Source organism: Strongylocentrotus purpuratus, unplaced genomic scaffold (assembly GCF_000002235.5).
Source record: "Strongylocentrotus purpuratus isolate Spur 01 unplaced genomic scaffold, Spur_5.0 spur5_scaffold_6, whole genome shotgun sequence".
Lineage (NCBI taxonomy): Eukaryota > Metazoa > Echinodermata > Echinoidea > Camarodonta > Strongylocentrotidae > Strongylocentrotus > Strongylocentrotus purpuratus.
In genome coordinates this window covers 37295820-37323463 of record NW_022145612.1, presented here as the reverse complement: position 1 = coordinate 37323463, position 27644 = coordinate 37295820, and the positions used below count along the sequence as shown (strand labels likewise).

Sequence of the window (27644 nt, the reverse complement as noted above, 5' to 3'; positions counted from 1 at the left end):
AGACGCCGTAGCCGTAGAAACGAGAAGTACATTATTGAGCGACAGGTGTATTTTGGTGGGATTTACTGGTGGTACATTGTGTACGTATCGTGTATGCACTTCAAGAAGTACAATGACTGCACTGAGCTGTGTACAATCAATTTGACTTAAAATACTTGGAGTATTCTTCGTAAATTCGCTAAAAATCTCACTCTTTACTATGCTCTGGTGAAGAACTTATTTAGAGGGAATTACAGGAGAAAGGATATATCTAAGTCAGTTTGTTTTCTTTGGTAGATAGATAGATTTTAGTGAAGCAGATTTTATCGATTATTTATCAGGAAGCCTTGGGAAGAATGCCGTGATTTGAGGATTCATTCAGCCGTGGTGGTCGGGCGGCGGATCTAGCTGGTACCGCTGTGCAGTTGTGGAGAGTTGAGTCGGTTGAGTTGAGCTTCATTGCAGCTGGTTGTTGCATGTTGTAAGTATATAAGTAGACTAAAATATTAGTTTTGAGTAATGGAGAACAAAAAAGAGGAGAGGAGAGCAAGAAGCACACAAAAAATGAAAAGAAACAGATAAAACAAAGAAAGAAAAATATAATGTGAAAAGGGAGGACAATAATGCATCGCTAATTATGAGTTAACTAGTAGTAGTACATGAACCCCTTTGCACAATGAAGAAATTAACCCACGCCCGCAACTGGAACTGGATATTTGATGCTGAAGGAAAACAACAAACTAGCACAGCAATCAAAAAATTATAAGGACTCATCTTGACTTGATATTAATATGGAAAGTTTGTGGCGTAGATAATCTTAGAAAATTGAAGAGAGCCATCTAAACCTCAACAACAACAGTCTATTTTGTTCGGGGATATGTTGCGCTTAGATTGACTGAGTCTGGCTTCACCGATTTCCTCTCCTACAGGAGAGCGTCAAAAGACAATATATATATATTTTTTTTAATTCTCTAAGCTGTTGGTATATGATAAGAAGATCAGTGAAGCATAAACAACTGATTTTTGAAGCTACATGTAGTAAGTCACATCTTTAATGGAATTGATTTTAAAGTAAAACTTATAATTTGTTGACTCTTATCTCCTTGAGCTATTCCATTACTTCATACCATTTTGAATGCTGAAGTAGCATTTTTCTAAATGAAATTGCAATGTTTATATTTCATATTGTATGTATGTGTGCTCAGAATTTTTTTTTTTTTGTCAACTTGTATATTATCTCATTGGAGACAGAAGGCATTAACTGATGTCATTTTCACAGAGTTAATGCCCTTCTGGCTCTAAACAGAGGTATGAATTTTATTTTAATCCCTTTAAATGTAGTCCAAGAACTGTGATGGCAGAACATCTTCAATAAAACTTTCAATGAGCATATATAACAATAACATGAATGCTTGATAATAGTGTTTGTGAATTCGTAATTTTTTTCTTTTCTTTCATGGCAGAAAACAAAGAAATGGAGTCCACACCAGAAAATAAAAGCATTAAAAGCCTAGGCATAAGGGAAGAGTAAGTATTGAAATTCCTTGCTATATCAACAAATTTAGATGTTAGAATTAGATAATAAAAAGATTTAGTTTTTCGTGTAACTTGATAAATATGCAATTCAATGCAACACACAATTTGGTTAAGATTTTACATGTATTTTCCTTGGCGCACCTACATCTACAGTTCTTTATTAAATCATAAATAAGTGTTCTCAGTTACAAGAAGCATTAAAGGCGAAGTCCACCCTGATATAAATATGGTTTTGGAAACATCGGAGAAGCAGATCAGGCAAAATGTGAAAATCAGAAAATTTATTTGTAAATTTGTAATCGATCAATCACAAATTGGCAATTCCTTGACATACCAATCAAAGTAGTTCCTTCAGTTGCTCTATACTGTATACAAATAAATGTCCTTTTTTTCTACAAAAAATTATTTATTTTTACATGCACTCAAGTATATGTTTTAACACAACCCCTTTATGAAATAGATCTAATGTTCATTAGGAAGTAAGAAAATTGAATAAAAGATAAATGTGCATGATACTTTTGATTTTGTGATATTCCATTTTTTCGTATGATTTCCTTCTATTTCCATTTTTTTTCTTCTTGTTCCTCTTTTGTTTTTGTTAGGAAAACAGATTCCATTGTTGCCAGTGCCTCAGGAGTAGTCACATTTGGTGTGAAGATTGAAAATACACTCAACATACAGGATCTACAGGCAATCAAAGATGAATTCATGGTAAACAGTTTTAGTTTTACTCTAACTGGAAGAGGCCTAACATTCAACAAAACAATTTTTTTCTTCTCTACGTTTATGGTGCCACCAAGTAAAAACAACAACGCATATCAAATAAAATATTGAGAGACAAATTGTAAATTCTTATGTCTTTTTTCATCGTTCATACATGTACTAAAATAAACATTATTCCATGTTTAACTTACTGAATGGTGAACCCATTTTTAATATCAGCGAGAAAGACGAGCTATTCTTTGTCAGAAGTATGAGATACTTTATACGAATTTCATCCTTCCTAATCCATTTTATAACTCCGTAAGGACACTGTACAATGTTCCTTTGTGTGTTGCCAATTGAAGATTGAATTTTTATCATGTTCTTATATTCATTTTATTCAGAGATATGGAGAGAAGGAAGGAGTCACCAAGGAAGAGTTTTGTAACCTGATGGATAACATCATGACCAAAGGCACAAGGAATGAAGTGAGTTGAAAGTAATGCCCTAGTCATGAATGCCAATGAGACCAGAGATGCCAACCCTCCCGATTTCATCGGGAGGCTCCCGATAATTCACCCCAACTCCCGACCTTACGATCACCATCCTTATCCTCCCGATTTATTATAAATTTTTTTTTTTTTTTTTTTTTTTTGTGGCGCTTATCAGTATATATATCTGTGAATTGAATGAGAAATATCGTCTGTTAACTTTAGCATGTAGTAAATCCACTATATTAAAAGACAAATTAAGAGTAGCGAAAGATTGTTTCAGCATATGGATCGCCGTAACCAATGCGTGGATATTGACACAGAATCCAAATGGCGGAAAATCAGCTAAAGAAGACCAAGAAATGGTATCAGAAGTATAAGACCGAACACTGTATCATATATATGAAAGGAATTCATCATGCATTTTGTACAATTTGTATGTTATTTTAAAAAAAAGTGGGAATTATTGAACTAAATACACATGTAAAATGCTGCAAAATAAGGCTCAGATTGCACCAGAGAGCATCTAGAACCCCAGAGCTTCCAGGGCCCTAAGGCGGGCCCTGGACCCCGGCCGCATGGGTCGGGCGCTACGCGCTCGAGATGTGCGCTACGCGCACATTATTTGGTGTCCGTTACAAATCCTCCCTATTTATGTTTTCCAAAAGTTGGCATCTCTGTGAGACCAACGTCGGACTGACAATACTAAACTAAAAAATGATGTCACACTGAATGGCAAATCATTCTGATGTATCTTGAATGAAAACTTAACTTACTAATTCTTCTTTGAATATACCATCAAATTGTTGCCATTTCTTCAGATATTTTTCTTAAAAACTTGGGAAGTATATCTATAGACACATTTAATTTTTCTTTTCAGTATGCTGAACTCTTCGACAACATAGACGTCACAAAAGAGGGCTATGTGAATTGGGTAAGATTATACTCTAGAAAATTACAACTTTTAAATTGTTAACATGCATTTATATATATATAGTATGCTAACCAAGTCATTTATATGATGTTAAATATTATTCTTAGTTTATTCTTTGAATTTAGAATAAGAGCACTCTGAGATATGAATATTCATCACTCTTGATGTGGTGTGATAGCTTGTGATAAAATCTTTACAGATTCCAACAAAGTTTACAGAAAATACTGTACAACTATAGCCTAATAAAGACATCTGCCAGATGAATGAAATTTCCTTTACTTTCATTTGCTGATGATGCAACAAAACACTTAGTTTTAAAGGATCATTATTAAATCCATGACCAATGTCTTGAAATGCAGCTTTATTGTCAGAACCAAGATTATTTAAAAAAACAAACATGTGCCTTCATATTTCTGACATATGTGCTAAGATTAATTTGTATATTACACATGACTGTTTATCTGAAGAACGACAAAGGTAATCAAGTGAGTTTAACATTTAGGGTTTCTTTTGTCAAACTTCCATAGGACAAATTTACTGGACATTTGTTACTGGAGTATGTGGAAAAGGATGACAGAGTCAAGTCAACACAGGTAGGGGTCTCTGTTATTAAATATGTAGCAAAAATAAATATTGCATAGAAGTGATTTATTTGACATATTTTATGAAAGTAACTTCTATTCTTAATTAATTTCATATATACAAGATATGTTTACATGCCTATGATGAATGTACCTAGTTTCAATAGTGGAAATAAATTGTATGTAAACAACATAATCACAGTGGCAAGTTGATTGTTGAGGTTCATTTATGAAGTTAAAGGTATGTTACTGAAAAGGATGATTTCCATGCTCATGTCTGTTCTGATAATTAAGAAGCGCTTTTACCTGGTCTACATGTCTCTTGATTTTCCCCTTCATGAAATGAATAAGTAATCAGAACACTTTCTTTAATTAAATTCAGTAAAGAGTATTATTGTACAAACGTTTTTTTCAGTTGGGCTTATCATAAGCATGATTCCACGTGATATTCAGTATTTTACACATATTTTTGTCACAACAGGTTCCTCAATGGAAGGATATCAAGCAACTGCCAAGGTAAAAAAAAATGTCCCCACCAATTTCAGTTCATAATTCAGTTCACACATGAGGATAGAGAATAAGCATATTGATTATGTTTTTTTTCTTCTTCTAGAAATATGTCACTCCATGGTTTTTCTGTGGTTTATTTGTTGTTAAAAACACTGTCCATTACACTTTTTGATATATGGTTCTACCTATTTGTTTGTTTTATAAGTTTTGTGTAATATGATTTATTTATGTGATCTACATGTGTATATGTCTATGAACAGAATATTGATACATATCAAATATCAATGATGGTTAGTGAACCTCAACACATTTCAATACAAACTTCCATATTATTTCATTAGTACCTTTAATAATCTATTTCTCTAAATATAGAATGTGTCATTTTGTATACTTGAAAATCAATTATTCTTAAAACTCTCAGCGATCACAAGGACATCGTGCAAAAGATTTCCTACATCAAGAACACATCTCGTTACATCATCACCAGCAAAGAAGGCTGCATCTCAACGTTTGATGCCCATCTCAGGACTCACAAATCAATCAAGGTGAGGATCGAAAGAGAGACATTTTTTTATGTAATTATATAATATTGGATGGCTTTGAGTGTGATACAAGAATATATCGCTCGAGTTATTACAATATTGGACGAGTCAAAGACGAGTCTAATATTGTCTTAGCGAGAGCAATATATGCTTTTATCACATGAAAACAAATCTATACAATATCATTATTATTATCTATATTATTCTGAAATAACAAATATTTGAAATAACAACATTTGACTTTCCTTGGTAAATATGGCTTTTTTTGGTGAGATATTGATATGATATCGATATCAATAGTCGAAGTTCTAGGATGACTGAGCAATACGAAAACAATATTGGGCGGTCATCCAGCTACTACGCTAAAGATATTGAATACACTGATTTAATGTACCACTTGGAAGCCTTATATAGATAATAATTACTTATATTTTATTTATTGTTTTATCATTATATATATATCTTAATATCTTATTATATATATATCTCATATAATTATGTATATTTATGTATACTAATTGTATTATACCACAAGCCTCCTACAGAAAGTCAGTTTCTTTTGGTAATCCCCAAGCATTAGTTGATGATTTATTTTCTTTTGTTATTGTATTTATTACGGTACTTTGATTTCTTGTATTCACTGTTATTTTATACTCCTTCATGTCCCTGGAAATGAAATAAAATGAAACAAACAAATTTGTCAGAAATCATACATAAATGTATTAATTTATGACTACTGGTTAACATTACTCAGTAGAGCTACAGTTATAGTACCAGGATGTGCTTGTGTATGTTATAGTGGATTTAATTAACTTATATGCACTTATCTGTGCTGAAAAAAAGGGTTAAAAAAAAGTGTTTAACCTACAGCCTTGTGAATAGTCTAACAATATTCCTTTTTTGTGTGTATAGATCATCCAATTGAATAAATTTATTTCTTTATATTAATTTTATTATTTCGATTTGGCTATTTCTTTCAGAAGGTAAGTAAATATAGCCCTTTTTCTTCTATCTTCTGTGATTTTCCAAGCATTTGGAATGATTTCTTTTTGTAAACATTTTAAAACATGTAAAACCATCGTCATTCAAACATTCCAACAAGAATTTGTTTTTGTTGCTTTTCCTTAGATCACCAATGACTCAGTTAAACCCAGGGATGTGTGGGTAACAACATTTGTGGTGCTTCAAAATATCAACAAGATTGCACTCTCCTTTACTAGCAAGGAAATTGGTACGTTCAAATAGTGATTACAGTCAGTAGTTAAACTAATACAGATGCATTTGTTACTAATAGTGAATTAATAATAGTAATACTAATATGTCTTGTTTTCCAAGGGTAGCCTCATCAGTATTAATACTGTTCTCCCTGAGGGCCCTGCAGTTATATTGGGTACCCATTTACCTCACCTGGGTGGAGTGTGGCAAATGTAGATTAATGTCTTGCCAAAAGACATTAGTGCCACATTAGTAAAATAAGTGTGTGGCAAATTTTGTGGGATATCCAGTGGTGAAGCTGAGCTTTAAGCTTGTGACCAGTTTTAAGTCTATGGTATATATATAACTTTCTCTCCAAATACACCTTTCTTGTCTTTATGATTATTATATAATACATCAGAAGCCAGAGTAAATGTAAGAATCCCTGATTCTGAAATCAACCAGCAATTGACAATGTGGTTAAATCTTCTTCTATTTTCCCGATGGTATTAATATATTTCAGAGCACAATAAAATCTTTGGCCAATAGTTTGATATCAAACCTAATTTCTAGTCTACATTAAAACTATGATGATTCTTAATTATGAATCTATTGTCTTTCTTCCCTGTTACCAGTCTTCTATGATCTCAGCTCTAAACTGGAGTTCAATGTACAGTACAGGGTGTTTGGATTGGAACATACACCCCTCAGCATGGACTATTGGTAAGTTGACAAAAAAGTTTGAATCAATGCTAGTTTCCTTTGCAAAGAGACAAGAAATTTTTTAAGGACTGCTAATTGTTACACTTGAGAAATCTGTTCAATTTGTAAAGCAATGTATATAATGCACAAGACAAAACCATATCAATAGAAAATGAGTGCTTTGTATCACTAAATAATATACAAATTACTATTGGTGCTACGTATGGTCTGTTAAAACAGGAAATTATATTCAATTCAAATTCTGAAATTGGGTATAAAAAGTTTTGTTTTAGATCATCATTTCCTTTACAACTTTCCTTTGATACACATAGATTACCATGACATTTCGTAGTTATTGTTACAGTAAGCAAAAGACTGTTTAAAACAGTGAAGGTGTCTTCATTATCAGTTGGGTGGATGTAAGGTGGATATTGGGTGGATAGTGCTATTTCATAGTTAGCGTAAAGAAACATCTTGTTATTTTAGGAGCAACCCGGATAACTCCAACGAGGCCATCCTAGTGATGGGAGACACCGGGGGTAACGTCAATGCCTTCCACTTCACCTCCTCGAACATCGCCCTCTTTGACAGGCCGCAGCAACCTGGAGGAGAAGGTCAAGGTAAGAAGGAAACTTCATGCACCATAGATTACTGAAATTGTGACATCATAAAATCTCTGGTTCTTAATGTTATGAACCAGAGCAAAATGACACAGTTCCTATAGGAAATCTATTTATTCAGATGGTCATATCTCAGCCACTACTTAACATATTCAATTGGTTTTCAACATTTAAACATTATTTTTTATGCTCTTTCGGAAAATGAAGAAAAAAAAAGAGAAATCCCAAAATATATTTTTGATGACGTCACACTTCACCACTCTATGCTGTGCCAAGGTGGTTCATTGTGATACCCTCATGACAGCATGACCGGCTTCAAACAATTCCACCTTTAAACGCATGTATTTCTTGCTCCCTTTGTCACATACATGAACATAAGGTTTTCACTAAAAACTGAAGTTACAATTAAAGAAGCACAGTCTCTGAAGAACAACAAGGGAATTCCTGAGTTGTGGGTACCTGATTGAACTAGTCAAGAATTCAATGGATGTTATTAGCATATTCTTGCTAGTATTGCCGCCATGTAGCAATGAAGGAAGGTTTTGTCATTATACCATGGACCTTTATGAAGCATCTGTAATTCATCCATATTACTATCCCCAAAATGGTCATCATTCTCTTACCAAACACAAATAGACGATTCATTTTTAGCTTTCATTTCTTTTACAGAGCAAGTTGTGAATGTGAACTTCAAACATCTGTTGAAGGATAAATTCAAGTACTGTCGTCTCATCAGGCACAACGGCCATACAGAGTGGGCTAGACAAGGTATGTCATCATCATAATTTATGAGGTATATTTCATACTAAAATTTGATTTTTTTTGAAGGAGAAGACAAATCTTGAACTGTAGTATTAAAAAAAATGGATGTGATATAAAAAGTATTGGAAAAAAACATTTTAGAAAGTGCCAAATAAATGTCATTCCTAAAAAAACTTTTTTTGAGCAATTGCGCCATATATGAATTCCCAAACTGTCCATCGGTTTCTTTGCACTGTGACCTTTTATACAGTGACCCAAATCCTGATTTGTTTAATATATAACACCTATTTGATTTGTTTAAGTATTATTGAGATATCTCAATACCTTGATATCTCTCTATGTTTAGTATGCTGAGAATCCAAACATTATATATGTTCATGTATCACTCTTATTCGCTCTGATGTCTTTCAGGTAGTATGATCAGCACCTATACATGATGGATATGTTTATTTAATACTCGTATTTGTTTTTCTTCAAACTCCTAGTGAAGTATGCTCAGCACCTAAACTGCTTTATCTCGTGTTCTACTTCATATGAGAATGCCATGGTACTGGGATGGATAGAGAAGGCTAAGTCAAAGATGAAAACGTAAGAAGAATGATACGTGATCTTATTCCAATTTCTTTATTTATCCATCATGCAGTCATATTATACGAATGTAAAGTTATTTTAAACCATTTATATTGTATGATGTGTAATGATTGTGAAAATTAATCTTTGATCATATTATGAGCTCTGATTCTGTTCTGTACTATTGTAATAATTATGAATTAAATAAAAGAATGTCATTACACAAAGGGAGTATATGCTAAATGTAAGACCAATAGATAAAATGCAATAATTTAAATCGTTTATTTCTACTTCCCCAACATAATCCTTAATGGTATCTCTGTTATTCACTTGTGCTGCAGATATAACTTTGTTACTTTGCCTTCAGGATCATATCATGATTATTGTTAACCTTGAGTTCAATTCAACTTTCATACATTATCTGCAGGAATTCTTTCAATATCTCCCAGGGGGTAAATGCCTTCGCCTATCACAACGGTCTTAATCTAATTGGTAAGAAAGTCCTTCCTTTTTTTCCTATTCTACCTTAGTCTGGTCTCTTCATTTTTTCTACTCATTGAAAAATAATCTGTGTACATATCCTTTGACTTTCTTGCTAAACATGGATTCTGTGTTTAATACCACTTTGCTTTTTATTTCAGTTGATTCCTCTTTTAAAAGTATGTTGTAAAGAAAGACAATATTCTTAACTGCAACGTTATCTGATGGGAATCCTTTCCTTTCCTGTTATCTAAGGGCTAGATATCATTTTGTCTTATAGGTTTTATTGGTTGCACCTTTCATGTATTTAAAGTTATCATTGTCAAATCATAGTTGCAAAATGTTAAGTGCATGTCTAAAGATTATCACATCATTGTTTGTTTTGCAAAATCGTAAAATGCTTGTATTATTTGCACCGCACAGTTCTCAAGTTCTCTATTAAGAATACAATACTAATAATCAAATCATTTTATTTTCATTCACTCAATACAGCCACAGCAGGAGTAGATCATCATGTTTGTCTTTGGAATCCTTATGTTGTGTCAAAAGCAGTTGGGGTGAGTCATTATAAGTTTTGGTTGGTAATTTGTAGACAGACAATAGTGCGCTTAGAAACTACCATATTAAGCACCTAATAAATGTTGTGTATTATTATTATTATTTTTTGTGCTTCCAATATTCTTCTCAAAGTCAAAGACAGTGGATCATGTTTACCTCCCTCCCCCTTGTGGTATATTTTGAAAATGAATCATTAATTAGAAATGTGATTATTCATCAGATTGTCTATTCATCGAATGCACATGTATGTGACATTTTTTTCACTCTTTAGAGAAAAACCCAAATATCCCATCTCTCTTAAATTTAACCCATTGACCACTGGATTCTTGCATTATTTATAACCTTGATACAGGAACCTCCTGGTTCCCGTACACAAGGGTTTAATTTGAATTTGTTTTCTTTCTAGCTGTTACGAGGGCACATGGCTCCGGTTGTGCATGTCCAGTTCAACTTCTCCCGTGGTCAGCTGATCAGCTTCTCCAAGGACAAAGTCCTAAGAATCTGGGACGTCCAACTTCAGGTCTGTCTCCAAAGAATGGCTGGAATGTATCCAAAGGGAACTGAGAGTAAGTTTTTTGTTGTCGGTTATGTCCAATTGTATAATAGTCAAACAAATGATAGGAATGTCTCTTAATCTCCATCAACTATCAATTATCAATCATCAATTCATCATGCAGGAGATGACTTCAGAATCTCTTTTTAAAATTCCACTACAGTGGATTCCAAACCTGGGTGTCATGATCCGTATGATGGGACATTTAGATGAATGGTGATATGGGGTGTAAAGAATCGTTCATAAACAAAACACAACAATTTACAATTTATTCATGTACACTAACCAATCCTTACTTTTTTTCTTGGGGTGGGGGGGGGGAGGGGCGGGGGAGCAATTGTTACAGGGCTGATGGGGGGATTTCTGGAGGGATTGCGGGGTTAAAGTTTACAGAACACTGTTCTTAAATCTTTGGCCAATTATATAAACGTTGTATATTGCATGCAGCAATATTATTTTTTGTTTGTTAACAAAGTAAATGATTAAATTTAATTGAATTCAATCCTATGATACATGTTTTTTTTCTTTCAGTGTACACATCGTTATTCTTCCATGAGGCAACCAATCGTCTCTTCACAGCCTTCAACTATCAGCTGACCATGTTAGAGATGAGGCCAGAGGTCAAAGATCGGGTCATGAGCCATGACAAACCCATCAGCATGGCCCTCTACAACTCCACTTTTAATCAGGTCAGTTCTCTTAATGCTTATCTTGAATATTGACCATGCTTGAAGCTGGAATTTAAGAGGGACTAGTTACATCTATTTCTAGATTATTTGTAATTCTCTAAGAATGACAGATGCAAATCAATGACAATAATTAACTCAGTAACTCATCTTTAATAGCTCATTGTTTCTCTATCTGTAGTTCTACCAAATCTGATCAGTAGATTTATTTATATGAAGTCTTTACATTTAGTGTAAGTTTCCTATGATAAACATAAAATTTCATTTTCTGTCGATATAATTTAATACAAGAGGAGAATGAAAAACATGACTGTTTAATATAAACGTGACTGTCAAGAAATTATTATAAATATTCAGTTATATAGTCAATAATCAAGAGTCTTTATTTCAGATTTGACAAATTAGATATAAAAAACTCTTAAATAGCCATGTAGGCGACCTCCACCGTGACTAAATGTAACTTGAATTGCAGTTGCAAAATAAATGCATCATACTTCTCTAATTATCATGTGATGAATCTTTTATCAGGTGGTGAGTGCTTGCCATGGCTCTACAGTCATCGTATGGATGCTAGACACTGGGCAGAAAGCCAAGCAGTTTCTCAATTGCCATGGTAATGCCGAGATCACCTGCCTGGCATTTGATCACAATGAGACAAGGATTTTCACTGGCAGCTCTGATGGCACTGTCAAGGTACATGTTTTTTGTTTTTTTGTTGAAATATTGATTATGCGTCATATGAGAAAATGATTACCGGTATCATAAAGAACTGCTATTGCTTATTCAAATACTTAGTGCCCCACTGCACTACTTAAAGCCACTTGCGCCCTCTGTATAGCAAACAATGCCTAATCCGTGACAGATAGGCTTTAAAGGACTTTAGAATATGTCAATTACAGTGGCAGTGGTATATGTCCATGTCGCATTTGTTCTTCATTTGTTCTAATGATTAATAATCTAGTTAATATGGAGTGCAAGGAATTCACTGTGAGAGGTAAATATATATGAAATAATACCATCTATATTCTGTTTTAGTAATAGTGAAGAGTTCCTAGGAAAATAATGAATTGGTTGAATATGTTAAGTGACACTTCCCTCCTAATGTATGTACCGGTACATTTTTTTAGTGTTTGCCTTTCAAAGTACATCATGAAAATTGTTACTATTAGCTACATATTTCAGTCAACAAACTGTTTTCTTTGCTATCTTGCTGTAATTTTGAGTAAATTTGATTAATGCATTTTACTTTTTGACCACAGGTAGTATTTTAACTCTTATCTGATAAAATGATGACCTTATTTTTTATCTAGATATGGGATTTCAATGGTCACTGCCATCACCTTCTGAATGCAGGCATGGGAAATGGAGTAGATATCTCACAGATTGGAGTGCTGAAGAGAAGTCTGGTGGTCATTGGGTGGGACAGGTGAGGCTTCAATGTGCTGTATTGATAAAGAAGAGGGTAATGACAAGGTTGTTGTCTGTGATGATGATGATGATGGTGGTGGTGGTGGTGGTGGTGGTGGTGGCGGTGGTGGTGGCGGTGGTGGTGGCGGCGGCGGCGGCGGTGGTGGTGGTGGTGGTGGTGGTGGTGGTGGTGGTGGTGGTGGTGGTGATAAGTATGTTGATGATTAAAAGTGTGATGATGATATGATGATGGTGATGTTAATAATGACATTAATTACATTATACAGGAAAGACAGATATGTCTGTTATAGTCAGTTGTAACTAACATATTAAGTTGATATAAAATGTTGTAATTTTATATGCATTATATTCTTTCATCAGATACATCACAGTATTCCGTAATCATCAGATAAATCAGTACCTGGTTGAACCATCAGAATGGAAAGGAGGAAAGGTAGGAATCTATTTATATCAATAACCGTGATCAAACCTGTCAAATGTTTTGTCCTAAAGCAATTTGTAGAGGTGTCATAGTAGATCCCCAACATGGCACTAATGTCCTTTGACAAGAAATTAATACACATTTGCCACTCCCTACCCTGGAGAGAAATAGGGACCGATAGGATGACGAAAGCCTTTGTGATAGAACTTGCCATGTGCCCTCACAGGGACCATATGGTAAGAATACTCCACAGGGAGTGAAATGTGCACATTGTGCGTGTGAATGTTTGTAATGTCTGGGGTAATAATAATATCTGTAACGCGATTAGGGACGCTATTCCATATTGAGCACTATATAAATCCATAATTATTGTTATTATTATTATAAAAATCTATAAGTTTAATGGTTGTGTCTCAATAATGAGTTTGTATAGTATAATCAAGATTATTTATTTCATGCTTGTAGTTTTCACTATAAGTATTTACTTGATGTCCATAAATATTTTTACCTTAAAAAATATTACCTTCTTTATCCCACCGCTGCCACTGCACCAACAAAGCAGATCTTTCTTTAAAAATACTTTATATTACAAACCATATCCACCACTTACACTAAAAGAATATAGGAGAGACTTGTTGATTAATATTTCTAGGATATTTCAGTAGAATTAGTGCTACTATTAGAGATCATTTATTCTAGTAAGGCTAAACATGAACCCCATCATTGAAAAAACCGGATGGACATGGGAGAATAGTGATTAAACTTTACCATGCCACAAGATAAAAGGAAAGTTAATGGTCTAAATAGTTAACACAAATTATGAACACAAAGGAATCAAAAGGAACATGTAAATGAGGCCATGTTTCCGTGTATTTGCTAGTTTTCTGACCTTGAAGAAATATCATTTTTATCTTTGTAAAATTGGAGGGGGATATTTCATGAAATGATTTGATATATACAGAAGTCAGGGAATAACTTACGGTAAGTAGAAAAAAATTACTTTCAGCTTTCAAAGAATAATAGTTAAAACATTTGTAATGTCTTTCCTACTGCAGGAGCATCAAGATGACATCTTGGGTGCAGCCTTCATGGCACCACACACCCTTGCCACAGGGAGCTATGATGGAGAGATTGTGATCTGGAATACGGGGTCAGAGGTTTCATCGAGGCACCTCCAACAAAGGTTCTACAAGAAGGCTAAGAGCAGGGAGAAGACTAAACTGGTAAGAGATAGGGGTATGCTGATTATACAACTAATGAGCGAATCAACAGGTTGTATTTCGTCCAATCCACATGAAGTACAGTGTAGCAGGATTCCAATGACACCTTTTTCTCTTTTGTCCAGAGCAAAATATTGTGGGACTTGGTACACTAGGCCCAACATTTTTGGTCTTTGTGTACTAGACCTCTGTTAGTCTTTGTCCGTTGGTTATTAATAGTTTGTAGAGAAAATGTTGACTAGCTATTCTGAATGTTTGATAGAAGTAAATGTAAATTGTCTTCCACACAGATGTTATTTTTTACTGGCTAGTTTAAAACACATAAGTGATACAAAATTGGTTCTATGCCTATGGCATATATGCTCAGATCACAACAATTAATGTTCAGCCAATTTCTTACACTAATCAAACTTCTTAACTTCAACCCTGGCCTAATGCTGCTGGAGCACATGTCACCAAAGCAAATGTGAGGTCACCAAAGGATGACCTTGTTGATTTACTTTGAGCAGAGGTGTTGTAGTTGAGTTGTTTAATCACTTGACTGGGAATGCAAAAGTCGTTGGCAGATCGCGGGTTCGAGCCCCGGTATGGCATTTATGTCCTTGAGCAAGGCATTTTGTTTAAATTGCTCCTCTCCACCCAGGTGTTAAATGAGTATCTAGTAGGATTTAAAAGTCAATGTGATGGGTTTAGCTTGTATACACCCGTTAGAAGGTGACTAGCTAGAATGCTCCCAGGGAGTGGAGAATGTGCACTGTAATGTATAGAAAAACAATTAAATCCAGTGACTGGGGTAATGATAAAATTGTAAGCGCTTTGTCCAGTTGTTACTGGTAAAGAACTTTATAAGAAACAGTCATTATTATTGTTATTATTATTTATTTGCAGGTATTATTATTATTGTTATTATTATTTATCTGCAGTCCCTCCTTAATGATGGCACAACCCCAGGTCTATCCCGACAGCATACCAGCATCCATTCAGCTCAGAGTGCCCACCATCCAAGCAGAGTGTCCCAAGCCACCAGGCTGGGAAGCAAGGAGACCGAAGGTACCAAGAGACCCACCACAGGATCAAGTCAGAGTAGTGAATCAGATGAGGTAAGGACATTGATTGTTAGGTTGGAATTTTCGTTGAAGCATCGGCCAGGCTACAGAGTCTCAGCATATTTGATTTCATGATTGAGTATTGTGGTAATGGTTCACAACAGCAGCAGAATAATTTATGGACAATAATTTGTAGCACAAAATCTGTGTAAGGATTTAAAATTCAGAATTACTCAGTCCTAAAAGTTAACATGTAAAATTAATAAGACTCTTTGTATCTGCATGTACGTACAGTGTACATTTTTTCTTCTCTTTTTCTCCTCTGTTTCTCTTTATTTTACTCCTTTGCTTTGGTTTATTCATCTATATATTTCTCTCTGTAGCTCAAGATCTATCTGTGACAGAAGAGCACTAAAGGATGCATGGACAACTGATACACATTCCGAGAAAACCACATTCCAAAATGTCATGGTTCTTAACATAATTAAATGATACATTGGTATAATGTGTTTATTTCTTTTCTTTTCTCTCATTTCATCTATGCACATGTTTTCATGTCTTTCTATTTTATCTCTTTGTTAGTATGTTTCTCTTTATATTTCTGTACATCTCTTTCTCTGTCTGGATACATGTATATCTATTTATATGTCTTGCACTCTCTCTCGCTCTCTATATATATATATATATATGTTTGTCTCTTTATCATTCTGTATATCTCTTTCTCTGTCTGAATCTATCTATTTATATGTCTCTCACTCAACATACACGTTTGTCTCTTTATCTTTTTCTCTAGATGAATAGTTATGTGATCAAGCAGTTGCTGTTCTTGGAAGCCCGGAAGCACCTGTCTGCATCAGGGGGTGCAAACCTGGTATCCTGCGGGGGTAACGGATGGGTGCGCTTCTGGAATGCTAACAAGAATGCCCTATTGGCTGAATTCATTGCCCATCAGGATGGTATGTAAATGACGATATTGGTGTAGGTATCCTAGTGAAACCTTTTGGCACAAAAATGTATGTAGGATGAATGATGTAACTATTCATGTCAGATGTCAAACTATTGTTCTTACTCCATGAACTTTAATGAACTAAATAATTTATTTTATTTTCTTTAAACTATGCCATAGTTTTTATGTTTGTTTTATAAGGCTGACATAGCATATATTTGATGTGATACTTTGTTTGGCTACTATTTCCAGTTTTTTAAAGATAAATATTTGACATTATATTTAATTTTATGCATATGTTTGGATTAATATGTAGATTTCAGAGATTGTATGTATGCGCATTTGTATTTGATTGTTCATGCTTTTCAAATAAAAATGACATGTAACATTTTCCCCTTTTTCTGCTATGTCAGTTGGTTCTGTTGTGATGGCAGTGAGTAGCAACAACCATTATCTTGTGACTGGAGACAGTGAGGGTGCCATCAAGGTCTGGAAGATTCAAGAGTACTGTCTTCACAAACCTGATGTGCTTCTGACACAACCTCCTGGTGAGTCCTGAGATCTCTCTTTTGCATCGATCATGGACTTGATCCTTGTGGCAGATTATCATTGGGTTAGACAAGTTATCCAATAACATACTCTCCCACTATCACTACCACTTCCACTACCACTGTCACTACCACTACCATAACCATCACCACTTCCACCACCATTACCATAACCATTATCCCATCAACTTTTAATACCACTACCACTACCACTACCACTACCACTACCACTACCACTACCATAACCATTACCCCATCCACTTCCACTACCACTTCCATAACCATTACCCCATCCACTTCTATTACCACTACCACCACCACTACCATTAACCCATCCACTTCCACTACCACTTCCACTACCACCACTACCACCACTTCCACTACCACTTCCATTACCACTTCCATTACCACTTCCACTTCCACTACCACTACCACTACCATTACCACTACTGTCCATCTATCTAGAGGTGTTGTGGTTATGTTGCCAGGCCGTGGATCAAATGGTTCACAGTTCAAGTCCCTTCTGCAGAATTAATCTCCCTGAGCAGGAGACTTATATACATCGTACATTTGCCACTCTTCATCCAGGAGAGATTGGGAAGACGATGGGATATGTGAGAGTTTCATGAATGTGTTTAAGAATGTCTTGCATGCTTCTCTTAGAGTAAAAATGCTGCACAGATTATGTATAGGCTTTAAAGAGTCCAACGACTGGGGCAAGGGTTATTTGGAAGCATTTTGATAGGTGGTTGCAAAAGTGATCACCCATGATTACATTCTTTGTTACTTTTTTCCCCTTTCTAGCCACATTATCATCTTGGCACCTCCATGCTGATGCAGTAAACTACCTGAGTATGTGTGAGCGCAATGAACGCTGGCTCATTATCTCAGCTTCAGCAGACTCTAGCGTTCAGCTGGCTGATATTCATGGCAACCACATAGGAACATTTGGTCAGGTCAGAAATCATCTAGTTGACTGCTTATTTTCTGATGTATTTCTGTTTGTCTTTATTAGAATGTTACAGTTAAGTTAGATTCCAGAAAGTGAAATTCGTTTTAACTGAAGTTCTGTTTTGCAGATTATGCCTTATTTGTAGGTATGCGTTGATTTTGTATTTACCTAATTATGCTTTCATGCATAAAAGGGAGAGAGAGAGAGAGCAAGAAGAGGGATCAAGAGACTGATAGACAGATATATAGGCAAGAGATAGAAAGAGAGAGGGGAGACAGTGATAAGAGAGAGAGAGATGGACAGACAGGTGACACAAAGAGGAATTCATGTAATTATTTAAATTGTACCCCATTCTACTTCTGTATCTTTACTATTATTTGACAAAGAAGGGAAAAGGACAGACAGAGGGAAAGAGAGAAAGATATGTTGCAAAGAGAAGAAAAAAATGTCAATATATTCAGAAACTTATTATACTTTCCAAGCCAGAACCCAGTGTTATTTCATTGTATCATTTGTCAATTTAACCAGTTAGACATGTACTATATTGTAACGGTATTAATGGTGTTGTGTATCATATCTTTTTAAAGGAGGAGCATTGGAAGATTGAACCTTACGTTCCTTCACCCGAACCCACCCCAAGCGAAATGGATGTAAGTAATAATTCACAGGTCCATTCAACTCCATTAAAAAAAAAACAATTGAGGGAACATTAAACCCCTTTTATTATTATTAATCCCTTCCGTGGTCATATTTGACTCCCACCTTTGTGTTTGTTCATTAAATGTAGTAGATGTCAGTCTCCATGCAAACAATCATTACCTTTTAACAAAAAAGTATTTCACTAGTTTTTTATTTTTCATTGTAAAAATGGAAATAGAAATTCTTCGGTCACCTCTTGTATATGTTGAAATTAAATGTTGAGTAGTCAATGATGATATCTGAGTCACATGGCTGATTGCCAATTTTAAGATTTCTGTATTCAATGATTTTGACTTGTAGAAATCAATAACTTTATTTGTCAATTACTCAAATTTTTTCCAAATGTTCCTCTTTTTTTTTCTTTCTGCAGACAGAAAAAACTCCATTGTATGTTTTTTTCCTTTAAAGTTATTTTTGTGACAAGGCAATTCAAACGTTTAATTTGTATAACTTTTTATTTTTTAAAGGAAATGAGCGACAGTGAATTGAGCCAGGAAGATGTAGAGGTCGAAGACAAGAAGTCGGATGAGGAGATGGAGGTCGATGTCCTGGTGAACTTTGACCCCATGGAGAAGGTCAATACTTGGGAATCCACCAGGCTAGGTATAACGATGATAACAATAAAAGCCAACTTCTTCATCATTATTCTTCATCATTACATTATGATAATAGATATTTTGATGATTTTTGATAGTGTGTTTCTGTTATTATGGTGCTTCATACCTTGTGACTTTAAAAGTGAAGACATTACACGTTCATCAATACATACACTTTTAGCTTGTATCATAAAAGACTCTTAAAAACTGGAAAGTTAGTTGGTATAATCTTAGAACAATATTCATTCTATACAAGTTTCAAAGTAAAACACTGCATATATAAGAGAACAAATCTGATTTTTTTTTTTGTTGTTAAAGGTATGTTGTTTTTGTGATATGACACCAAAGCAGGTTAATCTGTAAAAGAAAAAGAGATGTAGTTTAACATAAAGGGTATGGATGGAAAAGTCAGAATTGATTTGAGTTGTCCACAGAAAACGATTACTTCAATGCCAATTACTTTTTTTTCTTTGAAGAACTGATAAAGACTGGTGTTTACCCTTTCTCTGTGCAGGCAAACAGTACCAAGAAGTGAGAAAGAACAAGAGGGAGAGGAAACAACCTGGTACCATTCCTGACCTACCTTACTTGTCTTGGGAGAGGACTAACCAACCCCCTGCAGGACCCTATGCTGTAAGTTTAATTAATCAGAATTACAGCTGCATTACAAATACTCTAAAACCAGGAGCTTTCGTGTGCATGAAAAGTATATGAGATTCATTAAAGTTTTATGTTGCAAAATAATTGACTCACAATAGACACAAATTTATACAATTTGGGAAAATTTCTTGCTTTAAAAGTGGCTTTTCCTAACTATTTGCAGAATGTTTTTGTTTTACAGTAGTATAAAGCCTATATTTGTTCTTTGTTATAGGTCATCATCCTGGTCAATAGATTAAACTATAAGTTACTTTTCAGTCGCCCAAGCCAAGTGCAAACATCATTCTGTGCTCTGTGAACACTGTATGGTCAGGTGATTGGTTCAGATCAATGAATGTTTATCAGACAGAGTGCTAGTCAAAAAATCACTTAAATTCCTTTTATAATAATAATAATAATATGCCGTTTTTATATAGCGCTTAATATATCAATGGTGTCTCTAAGCGCTTTACAGATATATCATTACCCCGGTCATCGGACTCGGGCTTTCCAGCACACAATGTATGCAAATTAAGAATTGATGTGTTCTAGTTTGAATCGTTTTATTGCACTCTTACAGTAATTATATAAATTTTGTAATGCCAGCTCTATCCAGGATCTGTTTTGATCAGCTTTCAAACATATGTACTGCACTTGTGGTTAACTGTAATTTGCGCTTGGCAGGGGTAGTTTGAAATTCATTTATTAATATTCCATAAACATTTGCCATTAGATCGAGAAAAAAATTTCACGAACTATTTTGATTAGGAGTGCTTAGTCCACTATTTCTGAATAAAGGATTAGTGATTACATATATGCATTGTGCTATTCACCAGTTCTGTGGAATATTTTGTAGTCGATTATTCAGGGCAGGTTGTACAGAATTCTGCATTGTATTTCAAACTTTTCTCTTTCCTTTTTTGTACTTATTCTGTACAAGAGAAGTACATGTACATTATGTAATTCCATAATACATGATAGGGCAATCAAAACACATTATTTCCTTTCTTTCATACCTATATCTGCTTTAGAATAGAAACTGTAATTTACATTTCTGTGGTACAAGCGGGGCCAATTTTATTGTGATTTACTGCAAAATGTTGTGCTTGATACAAAGAAAAGTAGGCATAGAATTAGAGAATTAGATATTGATATGTTTTCATTGCTTATTTGATCTGCACTGCTACCATACCATGTACCTCCCCCTTCACTCAGTCTACAGAGAAGCTGAGACCACCCATGTGGACGCAGGTAACAAGCTTTCCTCTTTAGATATTCACCCCCACCCCATTCAGACGAGCAAAAACTCATCATAAGGCTTGTCCTCATCAGCTCAAGTTTGCCAAATAACGTGCTATTTTAACTATCCCAAATCGAAAATTAAACAGTTAATTTTCGTCTTCATCAGCCCCGCAGTTTGGTTGAGAAAATATCCCAAGTAATCTTGGTCTTGTTCCCAAAATATCCCGCTATTCGGGAGATAGCGGGCTAATTTGCGCCCGTCCGAGTTAGTTTGTGATGAGCGTATCAGTCTGCTAAAGACGCAATTTCGAGCTTCGGGATAATACTCGAGTCTGAAAATAGGGGGTTATTTGGCAAACTCGAGCCGACGACGACAGGCTTGTAGCACTGTACAGAAACCGTTATGCAATACTAAGCTCTGTAGTCTGAACATCCTATAATGAATTATCATACAGCAAAATGGAAGTTGAGTTTTGTTTTGAACTGAAAGCTTGAGAACGGTTCAGGGTCCAACTCCTTTGTGAAGACCATATTGAACAAAAAACTGTTTAACTGGGTGGGGCTTACCCTGAGCACCTAGCTGCTAACTCAGCCATCTTTAAGTCCCTCTAAAGTGTTGTGAGCCCCAACAATTTGATGGCAAAATTTCACTTAAATCGTAACATAATGTGAAAGAGAATGTCATTAAAGATATATTTCTGCAAGGATTTTCTAAACAAATGTGTTTGAAGTCGAATATTGATGAAAGGATACAAAATTTAGGTTTTCTGTGTACAACATCCTCTTTGACATTATTATACAATGAAGCAAAATTTTGCCATCAAACTTTTGGCAAATTTGGGGCTCCCAACACTTTAGAGGGGCTTTAATTGTACATCTAGCATGGCTGTGATGTAAGCTGACACTATTAAAAGATATACCGGTAATAAAAAAAATGGACCTCTTGAAAACTAGTTCCGTTTTTGCCAAATGATGATTCTTTATATGTTCTTTCGTCAAAATGTTGTGCAAAGTTCCTTGTTACGTAATTAAGTTTGATTGTAACAGTCTGTTTGTAACTATTTGGGATTGTGTTTACTGACATCTAACCTATACTGAATATTAAAGCTTTGCATGCCATAACTATGATTGGAGTAAAAGAGCCTTTGTGTGTATCTTTCATAAATTGTGATGATTCTCCCATGGATTATGATAAATGAAATGAAAAGTTTTGTGGATTTCTTTTGGTAAATTTAATTCCATATGCATGCAGTTTTGGTAATACCTCCCCCCTCAATATTTTTTACATACTTTACATGTACATGTACTCTATTCCAAATGACTTGAAAGTTGCTGTCTTGCAAAATAGAGTAGGGTAGTTAAAAAAAAAGATAAGAGTTGAAAATGATTGACTTCTTTGGATAACATACTTTGTGAATGGGCTTGTACTTTCTTTTAAGTTCAAGTCCTAACACAGTGGATTTTAAATGAATACCCTTTTGAAGTTGACTTTATATCCCGGTGCCTGAAAGATCAACGAGGTTTAAAGACCCTATCCGATGAAAATACAACTTGATATAAATGGAAAACTGAATGAATGTATAATACAAATATAAAGAAATAAAAAACATATACCCTTTCATTATTGCACAAAAGCAATTTAAAACCTCATTTTCCGCACCCCTCCAAATTACGGGTCAACAGGAGTCAAATTTGCCGTAGTTACAGTGACGACATACCATGTGGACCAGATTGGTTGGCCTATATAGCGGAGGCGATTAATTAATGCAAAGTCATTGTGAATATGCGTACTCCACATAAGATGATGTCATCAAGTTGATAGCAAATTTTTAGGTCGACAATTTTCAAAGCTTTAGATTTTGAGTTTTCAGAGAGCTAATACTCCTCTGACAGACACTAAAATGGCATATGATTGGTATCATTGTAATCTATGGCTTATAAGCTTTGCGTTGATATATAATTTATCCATTTCATTTTTCAGTTCGGATATGGTCTTTAACTTTATTCCCTTTTCATTTTAACCGCACATAGATTAGATCTTCCACAGCACTGTACATATATATCTGCACAACTTCAAAGTATGAAGATACACCGACAACATGGTGGCCTGTACTTCAACAGAAGAAGAAGAACAACAAGAGAACACCATATTTAAAATTTTAAACATCTTTAAAATTTCTTGTGTTCACTTTTTTTTAATACAAAGTTTGCCAGCCTCACAGCCGCCTTCTTTCAGTAAAGGTTGCATTGTCTTGATTTACCAAGTATCACATTGAAGATTATTTAAATTTGTTTTCAGCAAAACCTGTGTCGTGACTTTCATTGCTTTAACCACTTTTAAAAAAATATTTTTCATGTGACATGGCTTTTTGAGTATTTGTAATTACAAATATCGCACTGCTCTTTTTTGTTGACTTTTCTAGAAATGATTTGATGTACTAACATCATGTTTCTGTTGCCTTAATGTTTTTTCTAACAATCAAAACTTTGATTAATTGCAGTTTTAAAGTTGATTCTGTTACTTTAATGCTTTGACAAATTTTTCTTCAATGATGTTAATAGTTTTGATTCTTTTAATTACCTTTTTCTTAACACCTTTATTGTTAAAGTGCATTCACTAAACTAGGAAATGCGTGATCTAATATGTCAATTTGTTTAAAATATATGTAGTAACAGGATGCATGTCATTTAATATACAGTTGTGGTTTGTGATAGGTGCAAGTGAATCATTTTAGTTTTAAGCTGTAATTTTGCGGAGAATCAACCCATTTCTGCATACTTTTTGTAATTCATTTCTTGCTGATCTCACATCCATTTGCTGTTTTTTTGTTGCTTTAATTAGTTATATTTGATGGTTACATTTGTTTTGGATGATTTCAAAGGATCAGATTATATATATTGTGATGTGTAATTACTTTGTTTATATTTTGAGTTATTTATAGGCATGATATCAAGTTGATCACACTTTGATCTTGCATTTGAATGCCCTGGTAACTTCACTTGAATCATAACAAAACCATTACCTCTTTACTTTGGAAGCGTTTTGATTGTTTCAGGAATCCTAAAATAGTACAGAACAATGCAGACCCATGGTTTGCTATTAGTAGGAAACAGGAAGAACAAGTCTGGTTTAATTCTTTCCAGCTCACTAAATATCTAGACAGGATTACCACAAGGTTACATCAGCATTAATTGACACCTGTTCCATTTATATCTGTTGATGAAAGCCAAGTTTAATTGCTCTATATGTACACCATGTGTATTATGTCGGTGCCGGCTTTGGGTCAATATTGTGGTCTTCTGAAATGTGATCCAGTAACAATTGCTTCACAGTCAATTCCCATACTAACAAAATCAATTAACTTCAACCTGGACCTAACACTATACTGAATCCAATCCCTAACCCTAGCCTAAAACTCAGTTGCAAATGTCAGGTCACCAAGACTACATGTACTCTATCATATTAGGTCCCTAACTCTACTGAGTGTGCAAAGTAAAACTGAGCTAAAATCCAATGGCAACTCTAAACGTAGCCCCTCAATCTGTGAAAAACAAAGTCCAGACATGCTGCCACACCAAATTTTTGTTCACCAATGTTATGTGAGGACCTGAGGGTAGGAGATAGGAGACCGCAAACTTGACATTGATTTTGATCAATAGCAAATCTTTATAAGAAGGGACCCTGGTGTATTATTGGCCACTTTTTAGTCTGACTATTACCTGTAAGAGTATGCATTCACAAAGAAACAAGAACACAACATTTTGAAATAATGCTTATGAAACAGTGCAGAGAAGCTTTTACTAGAACGAATTGACCACGGAGCTCCGGACTTAATTTACACAAAAAATAAAAATGGGTTAGAGTTAGGGTTAGGCACTGTGTTAAGGTCAAAGTTTAGGTGTAGAATTCAGTTGGTCTATGAAATTGAACTTGGAGCAATTGTCTTGAGAGAATTTTTAGTATAACCATTTGGTTTGGTGACAGGTTTAGGTTAGGGTTAGGTTTAAAGTATAGTATTAGGTCATAATGGTTTTTCCAGAGTTGACGTTAGGAAATTGGTGAAATTGACCGTGGAGCGATTGTAACCATATATATGATGCATTATAGAGCCCTCGAATGTACGTTTGACAACCTTGTCTTTTCATGCTTCAGGCCCTCGATGTATCTGAACTTGATAAGGTCGGGACGCTGCATAAGCCAGATTTCATCTCCCATCCTCACAAGTACTTCAGGACTCATGAAGAAGCTGAGGCTGCCGCTAGGAACCTAAGGGAGAAGGATTCAAGCCCAGGTACGTCAGCTTAACCCATAATGGAAAAGGGATTCTCTAAACGGCTGAAGGTTTAATTATTTGTACTTGATTACGAGGCAGAGAAAACATTTTAAGGTATGAAACTTTTTTTTTTATATTGGGCAGGAGCTAGAAGTTTTACGATATATACCTGTTATACAAATAATCACTTGCTTTATTACTTGCTTTATTAAAAAAAAAAATCTTACCAGAATGGGACACTTCCTTTTCCCCCCGAGTACATCCTAGACCATGATACAGACATGTACCCATATGTAATTATCACTTGCTTAAAATAGATACTTTATTATTTTTGATCTTGCCAGAATTAAAGCAAAGGTTTGATGAGCGCTCCCTCTTCCCCAAGTACATCCTGGATCACGAGGCGGAGATGAAATTGAGACATCGCTTCCTCCTGGACAAAGGACCCAATGGGAGCGCGAAGAACAAGAGAAGCGGCAGTAGGGTCTGGAATAAGCTGTCCTCTACGACCAATGTCCCCCAGAAGAACCCCCGGCCTTTCAGGCTCTCCCCGCTCCAGGAGATAGTGAGGAAGAAGAGTGCCGAGAAGCCAGATCAGAACCAGAGCACTCATGGGAATGCTACCTGAGAGCAGGGACCTTTCCAGTGCACAATGATCCTGGGACCCATTTCACAAAGCCTTTTTTTCAATGACAAATTACAAAAATCAGTGACAAATCTGTTGATAACCAATCAGAAGCAAGTATTTCAGTAGCTTATACCCAAAACTGTCATTTGTCACTGATGACAATTTTTGTGAATTGCCCCCTGGTGCCAATACCAGGCATTGGGAATTTCAGAAGAACCAGAATTACCAAGGGCAAACTTTCCTATAATGATGGTACGACAAAGGTAATCCATATATTGATGCATACTTTCAACTTTTAAAATTGCCTTGATCCTCCCCAATCACCCCCTGGGATTCTGCAAGATTAGACCCAGTGTAAACAATTTTCTGGAGAAAAACCAGTTTGAGAAATTAGCCATCGTCCTTGAAGCATGCAACGTTTTAAAAGAACATTAATCATCATCATTGTAGTGTTATGGTCTAGATTATCCTTAAACACACTTCTTATGAGATCTGTTTGATCAACATAAAAGACACTTGTTAACAATCAGATTATTATTATTATTATTAGCACCAAAAGAACTGAGTGGTCAGTTCAGAACCGGGGCAGGGGAGATCGTTCAAAGAACATTTATTTTGCAAACAGAAGTCTCTACAAGATCATCTGGAAATATGCTCCTTTTAGTGAGGTCTTTGAGATCATCATAAAAGTGCTTGCAAACATTTCAAAATGACATCAGTCACCCATGAAAGGTGTTGAGGGCATCGAGAGGCTGGCCCAGATTCAGAGCAGGAGGAACCATACTTGAGAGCATATTCATTATGCTTGAAAGTTTAAAACAAAGAGAACAAAAAAGAGAACAAAAAGATTTGAGCCTTTTGCCTAATTGTCTGCGTTTCTAAAATCTTACTTGAAAAAAGGCTTTGAAACAATTTTATCCAGTAGATTTTAGTTAATCAGCCATCAAACAAGACACATTTCTTGATACTGCCAAAGAATAAACCAATCGCCACTGGGCATAGTATTTGAAAATGAAGGTGTTCAAACATGATTTGAAGTAGGGATATATAAAAATTCACTGAATTGTCTATATGTTGTCTATACTTTCACTGTCATTGGAGAATGATAGACATTTTCTTACAGACACTATGGATAGCCTTTTAAGCATGCATGAATGTACTACGAATTTTATGAACAAGATATTGGAATTACAATAAATAATTCAAGAGATGATGATTGTGTAGTATATCCTATTCAAGCTTGGAAACAACTCCAGAATATCAACTCCATTGTACTAATATGCTCAAAGCTCAGGGGATTAGTAATGTAAAATTCATTTGAGCTAATGACAATCAACTTTCAAATGCAATATGCAAGTGATATGTATATATATATTATATATATATTTTTAATAATTAAATAAAACTTCACGTTTGATTGTAATTTGTATTTTTATGTGAATTTAGGATGAAATTTTAAGTACCGGTAGTTACGATCATTGCCTTGGAGAAGTGTAAAATTTGTGTTAATGTGAAGATTGTAAGAAAATTAGGAAAGGGCCTTGTTTGGGATACAAAAAAGGTAATCAAGAGTTATATCAAGAAATATAACAGAAAACAAACTCT

General features: G+C 34.9%; 1 protein-coding gene across 3 annotated transcripts; it reads left to right on the top strand.

Annotated features, from left to right (window-relative positions):
* Positions 1-26869, top strand: LOC579391 (WD repeat-containing protein 49). 3 transcript variants are annotated; one of them, XM_030999877.1, is made up of 32 exons: positions 1-80; positions 321-460; positions 1443-1506; positions 2118-2226; positions 2622-2705; positions 3589-3642; positions 4170-4235; positions 4705-4739; positions 5155-5278; positions 6404-6506; positions 7105-7192; positions 7658-7791; positions 8461-8559; positions 9039-9141; positions 9551-9615; positions 10096-10160; positions 10568-10727; positions 11246-11403; positions 11929-12093; positions 12711-12826; positions 13189-13261; positions 14305-14472; positions 15393-15569; positions 16309-16471; positions 16875-17009; positions 17814-17965; positions 18549-18611; positions 19128-19263; positions 19771-19889; positions 21111-21146; positions 25291-25429; positions 25756-26869. In XM_030999877.1, the coding sequence occupies exons 3-32, from the start codon at positions 1454-1456 to the stop codon at positions 26037-26039; spliced, it is 3426 nt and encodes a 1141-aa protein (XP_030855737.1). In that variant the 5' UTR covers positions 1-80; positions 321-460; positions 1443-1453; the 3' UTR covers positions 26040-26869. The 3 variants fall into 3 exon arrangements, with proteins under 3 accessions (XP_030855737.1, XP_030855738.1, XP_030855739.1); XM_030999878.1 differs by lacking the exon at positions 1-80 and having other exon boundaries at positions 88-457; XM_030999879.1 differs by lacking the exons at positions 1-80; positions 21111-21146 and having other exon boundaries at positions 88-460.
* The last annotated feature ends 775 nt before the right edge of the window (positions 26870-27644 follow it).

Coding starts and splice junctions, on each gene's coding strand:
- LOC579391 (XM_030999877.1), top strand. CDS start 1,454: ATGGAGTCCACACCAGAAAATAAAAGCATTAAAAGCCTAGGCATAAGG. Junction 4,236..4,704: donor ACAGAGTCAAGTCAACACAG/GTAGGGGTCTCT, acceptor TTGTCACAACAG/GTTCCTCAATGGAAGGATAT. Junction 12,094..12,710: donor GCTCTGATGGCACTGTCAAG/GTACATGTTTTT, acceptor TTTTTTATCTAG/ATATGGGATTTCAATGGTCA.